This window comes from Cryptomeria japonica, chromosome 10 (assembly GCF_030272615.1).
Source record: "Cryptomeria japonica chromosome 10, Sugi_1.0, whole genome shotgun sequence".
In the NCBI taxonomy this organism is placed as follows: Eukaryota; Viridiplantae; Streptophyta; class Pinopsida; order Cupressales; family Cupressaceae; genus Cryptomeria; species Cryptomeria japonica.
Genome location: NC_081414.1, coordinates 709058955 through 709068046, shown reverse-complemented (window position 1 = coordinate 709068046; position 9092 = coordinate 709058955). Strand labels below are relative to the sequence as shown.

At 31.8% G+C, this 9092-nt stretch overlaps 1 protein-coding gene across 1 annotated transcript; it reads left to right on the top strand.

Moving 5' to 3' along the window:
• Positions 1-6074: 6074 nt before the first annotated feature.
• On the top strand, positions 6075-8690 carry LOC131029306 (binding partner of ACD11 1). Its single transcript, XM_057959742.2, has 4 exons — positions 6075-6543; positions 6624-6699; positions 7620-7733; positions 7905-8690. Exons 1-4 carry the CDS (start codon positions 6434-6436, stop codon positions 8331-8333), a joined length of 729 nt encoding a protein of 242 aa, XP_057815725.2. The 5' UTR covers positions 6075-6433; the 3' UTR covers positions 8334-8690.
• Positions 8691-9092: the final 402 nt, after the last annotated feature.

The window sequence follows — 9092 nt, the reverse complement described above, 5'->3', positions numbered from 1 at the left end:
TCAATGGAACAAGAATTGCTTCATGGATTCAAAAGAATAATTTTATAGTTCAACAAATGCAAAATATTTCTGGAGACCACATCCAAAAACTAAGAGAAATGGGTAAATGCATAAGCTCTTGTGGTTCCACCTATTGATAGAGTGTTCATCAAGAATTTCAATTCCTATCAAGAGGAAACACTATAATTGAATAAGCAATTCATAAAATTGGAGGGGAAGTAAAGCATTTGTATGATTTATTTATCTATAGATTGATATTATCTTTTATGTGTTCTTGTATATTTGTTCTTACAATTTGATATTTTTATGTCATGTTTGTTGTGTTTCTCCTATTATAATTTTGCCTTCTATATACCATATGTCATCATTATCATTTTTTTAGTATTCTTATTTTACCTTCTATATTATCTATGTCGTGATTTTTTTTATTTTTCTTATTCTCATTTCACTTTTTTAATTATCTGCCATAATTCTTATGTGTTTCCTATTCTCATTTCACTTTCTATATACCATATGTCATCATTATCATTTTTTTATTATTCTTATTTTACCTTCTACATTATCTATGCCATGATTTTTTTTAATTTTCTTAATGTCATTTCACTTTTTATATTATATGTCATAATTCTTATGTGTTTCCTATTCTCATTTCACTTTTTATATAATACCTTATGATTTTTCCTCACTCGGAAGCTATCTTTCCTATCCCACCTTTTAGCACTCATGTTTTCTTAAATGTTTAATATTTATTTACTATGTTTTCCTATAGCTCCTTAATAATTTTTATGGTTACTTAAATGCCTCTTTTAACTTTTATGTTTGCTCATGTTCTATGTCTACCACATTAGTTTTCACTAGTTTCGTGTCTAAATAATTTTAATTATGAAATACAATACATAATGTTTCTATTTTCTATTGTACATTACTAGTGTCTTTATTTTGTCTTTCTAACTCATTATATCATGTTTGTAATTCTTACCATAGTTGACATTAATTATCCACAATCCATTAGATTGACATGGATAAGATTATGGTTTAAATAGTGTATGTATTTTTTCTTAAAGTTTTGGATCACACTGAACATACATAGTTTAAACTAGAGCATGTACATCTCAATCCTTACCATATTTATATCTTGTACTCTTCAGTGCAGACTTGACTTCAATAGAGGCAAAGAAGGAAAAGAGGAGACCCTCTTGCTAGAGGGTAGAAAGCGAATAAAGGAGAGAGATTTACTATGTAATGTATTCCTCTAGGACAATAAAAAAATTATTTGGTTGATTCATTAGTTGTGTAATCTAAAGGCTCCTCTAGGCATATTTGTAGGCCTATTACAATTCCAAATTTGTAATTTTCAATATAAACAATATTGTTTTTTTGTTTCATTTGTCCATGTGTGTGTTAGCAAGTGTTAGGTTACTTATTTTAGTTTGTCCTCCATAAAAAACCCTTGCCTTGAATACATTAATTGATATTATAGTGTTTTTACTTATGTATGAGGTTTTGTTCATATTTGTTTGTGTGGGTAGAAAAAGGAGAGAGAATATTCAACTAAGGAGTATGTTTGAGTGGAAGGTGTTATTGTATCATAATCTCCTCCATTGTAAGAAAATGGGTAGAGGATGAGATAGGAATTAAGTGTTCTCCCATTGTAGTAGATGAGCATATAACATAGAGTTGAGAAAATGGTGCAATGGAGGAGTACCTCTTAGAAGAAGGAAAACAATACATATAGTTAAAAATTTGATAGAGTTGATGGAGGAATCCTAGAAATAATAGAATCATTAGAAAGAGGAAAGCATATTTAAGATTTATCCTAGCAATAAAGAAAGAGAGTGCGAGCCACCTAAAGTGTAAAGAGCCAAGAAAATTGAAAGAAAGACATTAGGTCTTTAAGGCAATGAGGGAATCACAAGTTATATATATATATATATATATATATATATATATATATATATATATATATATATATATATATATATATATATATATATATATATATATATATATATATATATATATATATAAAGATAAAGTAGTCAATACCTACAAAGGATGAAGAGTTTGTTCTCCATCAATTTTTAATGGGTACATAGCAAGGGAAGGATTCATAAAGGAGTCTAGAAAGAGAAGAGAGCTACCTAAATTCACCTACTGTAATAAAGAATGTGTTGAATGATTTGGTTTCTAGACTAGATTCCTTTGAACTTGAAGACTCATAGAAGTCATGGTGGAAAAAGGTGAGCCAAATAGTATTACATTTTGGACCTATATTTAACTATTACACATTTATCTTTATATTTTTATCAACAAAAAAAAAAGTTGAAGCAAGAACATTAATGTGTCACTTTTTGGTTTTTTAAAGCTATATTGTCATTTTTCTAGTGTTTCAAACTAAGGCCATTACTTTTGTAATGAAACTATGTTGATTATAAAATTAAAAATATTTAGAAAAATATAATACATATTGTAATTTTTAATTATAATTTTTGGAAAGCTAACACCCAAGGCTACACAAGTTTATACATTTTTATCTTCAAATGACTTATTTTGACCCTCCAAAGCATTAGGCAAATTAGATTAAAACCTTAAGGTTAGATTGAACCCCATGTTTTTTCAATCACAGTTTGAATTTAGGCAAAATATAGGATTGGTTCCCTAGTGGGTCACACTATTGTCCTTAAACCCATGTGTTTATTATTTAATTTCATGTTGGTTTCTTACTTACCTTGACATGCATAGTTCATAGTAGCTCGCATACAAGTCCAAGTGGGGGAAAAATTTAAGGGTGAAAAGTGTTCCCCTCACTTTTCCCTCACTCTTCTATCAAAATGTTATATTGTGAAATTCATGTATTTATGTGCAAATGTTAGTAAATTCACCCGATCTTGGGTTTATCCAAACTCCACACATCCCAAAGATATAAATTTGATCATTAGGTTATCTATTCCCTACCATTGTTCAAAACCACACTTGGTCTATAGCTATAGCAATAGTTTTGATCCCCCAAAATTTCAAAATCATATATAAACATGGATCTAGATTGACTCAATCTCAACCACCTATTACGCAATTGACTATGATTTTTTTAAATTTTACATGTTAGGGTATTGTATAAAAAGACAATTCTTAATCGATTCTAATTATTTAGGACTTATCAAGAGAACACATCCACACTTAGCATCTGCATTGATAAGGACATAGTAGGCATTTGCATGTGCTTACTATATCTTCCAATTTATGTAAAAATGTTAAATTGATCCAAGAGTTTGATTGAGGCAAGAGGGGGGAGGAAGTCACCATTTGTGCCTAACACAACAACCTCTACCAATACTTAACAGTGCCATCATGTTTATATATAAAAGGTAAGTGCATCCCTAAAGGTTTCACATAACAATTTAAAGTGGCACACAAATTTTAAATACTCATTAAAATGCTTTTGATTACTTTAGCAGGGGAAGGGTCCCGAACCCTCATAAAAATAGCAAAACAAAGAGCTACAAAATAGCTTCTAGCATCACACAACTAGGCGCCCAAACAAAACACATAAGCCATAACAAAACAGTTAAATACTCATTAAAATGTTAAATTTGTAGGTTTGGGAATTAAATCTATAACTACATCATTGACCTAAAATGAATAATAATCAACTTGTATGCAGTTTCTGGATTTGATTGTGTTATAAATTTTTGACCATCAACATTTTGAATCACACTCTGTGATTCATCATCAGGATGTAAGAGAGTTCAAGGAGTTGAAAGATAGTAAGTTGCAAACCAAGGCATCAATATAAAGAGGGGGATGAGCACGAGGAACAAGGAAACCCAAGGCCAAAGAATATTAAGAAAAATAAAAATAGACAATAATAATCTAAAATAAAAAATAGGAAAAGAGAAAACAATGAAAGACAAAAAATTAAAACACCAAGAAAAAAAGCTAAAGGTCACTAAAGCAACAACAAATTCAAAAGCAAGTAAGTAAATACTTAAATAAATAAGAAATATATACATAAAATAAAATAAATCAACCTACAAATATTAAAATATATGGTTGTGTATACATATTTAAATATATACACATACCCATATAAATATTAAAACAAAATTAATAAAGAATAAACGAACAAGAAAATACACCAATCTAAAAAACATAAGTGCACAATAAATGGAAACAACAAAAGCCATTTATGTATTTATTGTGCATTTATGTTTTTTAGATTGGTGTATTTTCTTGTTCGTTTATTCTTTATTAATTTTGTTTTAATATTTATATGGGCATGTGTATATATTTAAATATGTATACACACCCATATATTTTTATATTTGTAGGTTGATTTATTTTATTTTATGTATATATTTCTTTTTTGTTTAAGTATTTCTTTCCTGAATTTGTTGTTTTTGATAATAAAAGCAACCAAAAACGAGGGCGCTGACCCATAGGTACAATTATGAGAACTTTAGCTATTTTTCTTAATGTTTTAATTTTGTTGTCTTTCATTATTTTTTCTTTTCCTATTTTTTATTTTAGATGATTATTGTCTATTTTTATATTTCTTATTATTCTTTGTCTTTGGGTTTCCTTGTTCCTCATGCTCATCCCCCTCTTTATATTGATGCCTTGGTCTGCAACTTACTATCTTTCAACTCCTTGAACTCTCTTGCATCCTGATGATGAATCACAGAGTGTGATTTGAAACGTTGATGGTCAAAAATTTATAACACAATCAAACCCAGAAACTGCATACAAGATTTGAATGGATTGTGGAAATCTCATAGCTTTGAATAATCAACTTGACAACATGTTTGAACCTTTGACATAAATCTAATTACTAGAAGAAGAAAAAATATAAACCATAAAATATTCTTCATCAATCTTAAAACTAAATGCCTTAAATCTTTTTATTAATTTAATACTTATTTATAGCCATACTTATATAATATTTATCCCAAGTTATTTTCACTAGAATAAGAAGAATTAAACTACAAAATGATTACAATGAGAGTTGCACAACAACAACAAAAACCAAATAAATTCATTGATTACAGAGTTGCACAATAGCAACAAAAGCCAATAGAAAACTCCACAAGCGAGCCTCCCCTTGTCAATCTTCAATTTGGTTAAAAAGAAAGACTTCAACCAATACATTATATTGTAAAGAATGATTACAAAGTCCATCATCAAAAGCTTTACATCAAGAAGAGATTTGGTACAAATTAAATAGTACATAGAAGGATGTTCCCAACAACTAGGTAGTGTAAAGGAATCATAGGAAGGGGAGGGACAAGTGATTTCTAAAAAAGCATGGTGTCTAAATGAATCCCCTTGAGGAAGTGTACCAATAGTCGTTATAGCTAAACCCTAAACGATACATCAGATTTTGATGATTTTTTTTTTGTTGTCTTTGTATGTGGCTTAACTACCTATACCTATTGTTATGGCTTCTAGGTAGTAATGAAGCATGTTATGGGATCTGGTATGTGCACAAGGGTCAAAAAGTGGTCATTTCAAAGTGTTGCATGATACCCTACTTAAAGATGTCCTAGTAGTTGTGCACTACAACCACCTCAAAAATGACCGATATTTATGCACATATACCCTATTAGTCATGCACTATGGGTACCAATAAAGTTGCGCAACTCCTCTAATTAAATTCCAAAAATCTAACAACTAGGGGTAAAGTGGGTGCCTATCGTTAGATGTGAAATATATTAATGGGCTTTTAGTTATCATTTTTTTTGTTCATTAAAATTAAGGAGTTAAATGAAAGAGAGAATGATAATTGAAACATGAGCAATAATTGAAACATAGATGCTAACTATTCTTCTTCCCTTATATCTAAATTCATTGACTTATTATTATTACTAATCATATTTAGTTAGAGAAAAAAAAAAAAAAAAAAAATTCAATTGAAGTCCACATGACAAAAATGAACACATGTGCATGAGGTGTCTAGATTTGAAAAAAATTGAAGTATGAACAAATGGAGTTTTTTATTTTTTTATTTTATTGAAATAAAGCTTTATTGAAAACAATAATAATGGAATACACACTATACTCCTACAAGACAAAATAGAATTAGGTATGTGTGAAGTGACACTATACTTATCTCGTTTAATTTTCATCTTACCAATAGAAGTTGACGGGACATAAAGATATTTGATTGACGGTTTTCTTTAGGGTTTATTAAGGAAATAGAGTTTTCCAGATTAATTTGTTGGTTGGGGTTTATTTCAGTGTATACGTTTTACCACTGAATTTTTTGTAATTCCAATCAAAAGTGATAAACCAGTTCTGTGATTTAAACTTTATGTACACCAATCTGATGAATTTGGGATTTATTGGAGAATTTCTCTTCTGAGATCGCAGTGGCGGTGTCCGAGATGGAAATAGAAGTGTAATTAAGAAGTTTTGTGTGCCGCAAGAATCTGAAGCTATGGAGAATTACGCTATTCAAGTGGTGAGTTTGTCTCCAAATGCAACCGAAAGGGATGTGAGGGATTTCTTCTCCTACTCTGGAACGGTTGAGACTGTTGAATTAGAGAGGTGGGTTCAAACTTGCCCTATTTGAAATCAATTCTGTTGTGAGAATTTCTGCAATTCATCTAATGGTACTGTTTTACCAGAGTTGGCGAGGATTCCCAAGTTGCTTTTGTGACTTTCCAGGAGCCATATGCTGTAGAAACTGCTCTTCTGCTGACTGTAAGTCATTTTCTCGTTTTTACAATTCAATCTTTCGTTCTGGTTAACAAGGTTTAAATACATTTCAGGGGCTTATATGTGTACCTGTGATTTGCTGTTTAGGAGACCAAACCCTTTTGTCATTAAAAGAGTTAGAAATAATTGTTCTTCTTAATTGAAAACCTCTCAACAGTTGTGTCCTGTAGTTTTCCTCTTATGGGCTCCTAATTGAACTCAGAATTCAGAACCAAATTCTTCGGAATTTGAGTCTACTTAACCCTTCAATCTGAACTTTGTGTAAATAATTCTCGTTTTAAGGACTTTGAAGAGCATATCCTCCTACCATATGAAAAAGGGGTAGATTATTGAGCTTCTACAGTCCATAAGTTGGGGGTGATTTCTTATATAATTAGACCATCCGTGGTCTCCCATAACTAGTGAGTACTCACTGCGAGAGAACCTCTCCATAAACGAACTTTGAACTCGGATTTACTAATAAGCATGGGTTAGTGCTTGAGCCCTGAGCCTGGCAAGTTCAAAATCCAAAGCTCAATAATGTCAACCATTATTATTATCAAGTGCCCTAGTTTTAGAAATTTGCTTTTCACATATCAAGAGAAGCATTAAACGGTTTCATGGTGGTTTTGTCAACATAATCCAGACTCATCTAGATTTTGACCCCGGCAAGAGTACTATTTCAGCAGCTTTTACAACTTTTCTCGTCACATATCAGGACAAGCATTAAAGGTTTTCATGGTTGTTTGGTTAACATAATACCCCTATACTTGAGACTTATCTAGCTTTTGACCTGGATAAGAGCATTTTTTTCAGCAGAATTGTGAGTTTTCAAGATAGGAATATACTGTGTGTCTACAGTTGAACCCTTCTAAAGGATGAAATAGTTTTTATGCTGCAATGAATTTATACTGAAAGCTTTGCAGGGAGCAACTATAATAGATCAAAAAGTATGCATAGTGCGATGGGGGGATTGTGAGGATTCTTTTGATGATTGGAGGACACACTCATGGAGACTTCAACATGATGATGAGGCAGAGGTATCCCCCTATATGCATGCAATTTTTTGTTGTTTTTATCTGCGAATGGCTAACAATACCATCAGTGCAATTAATCCTCTTAAGACAAATACAGTGACCGTTTAAGTATGCAGATTATTGTTGTTTGACAATCATTTATTTCTGGCTAGATGATGAATATTGCTGTATCAGGTTACACGATCTAGAGGTTTTGTTCAAAATCCTCGTGAGGCAGTAACCGTGGCCCAAGATGTTGTTTCTGCAATGCTTTCCAAAGGGTATATTCTGGGAAAAGATGCATTGAGCAAGGCCAAAGCCTTTGATGAAAGTCATCAGGTCACAGCTAGTGCTGCAGCTAAGGTGATATCTTTGGGCGAGAAAATAGGTATCAATGACAAACTTAGTGCTGCTGCACAATGTATCAAATCTGTGGAAGAGAGATATCACGTTTCAGAGAAGACTAAAGCAATGCTGTCGGCTGCAGAGCAAACATCTAGCAGTGCAGGGTCGGCCGTTGTAAATAGCAGGTACTTTTCTTCTGGAGCCTTGTGGTTGTCTGGAGTACTTAGCAAAGCAGCCCAAGCAGCAGCTGATCTGGGTACTAGGGGACATGGGAACTAGAGGCAAAGCATTTTCCAATTGCTTAAGAAAATTACCCTCTTTGAAAACTGCACTATTGATGCTGTTTCTTTAATGTTTTCTTCTTAGCGGAGTAAAGGAGTATGTTTACTCTAGCAGTATGTGTTAGGGTGCAAAATGCCTCACAAATTTAGTGTTTTATCACTTACTCTTTGATTATTTATGCATAGAATCGAAACTGGAGTCAATACCTAAGGCATTATATGTAGGAATTTGTATTGGCATAATTTCATTTCTAAGTTGGGCAGAGAAGCATTCAATCTACATATTATGCTACTGTATTGCTGATGGTATGGACCAGATAAATCATAAAAGGAGTAACTAAGTTTTGTTGAACTATTTAAGAGGGGATTTTCATGAATTTGATTTGACATACACATGATTATTCTGAATGTGGGGTGTCTTTAATTTCACTAACGCTGTGGCTATGACCAACACTTTTTTGAGTTTTATAATCTTTCGTACCCAATTTTATGATATCTGAAAATGATCCATATCCTTAGAAACATGTTATTCTGGGATTATAAACCATGATTTGAATACTGCTGCAACAACGCAAAGCAGGAACTGCATAACATACTTCTGTCTTTTTTTCTTTCTTTTTTAATTTTTATTCCTAAGTGGTTCTGCGGATGAGACGTTCCACATTTTTCAGCAAGCACTGCTCGGTGAATTTAAGATAATTTTGCAGTTCAACAGTTCCATGGGAAACACAGTTTTTCCACTCTGCTATTTTGTTTT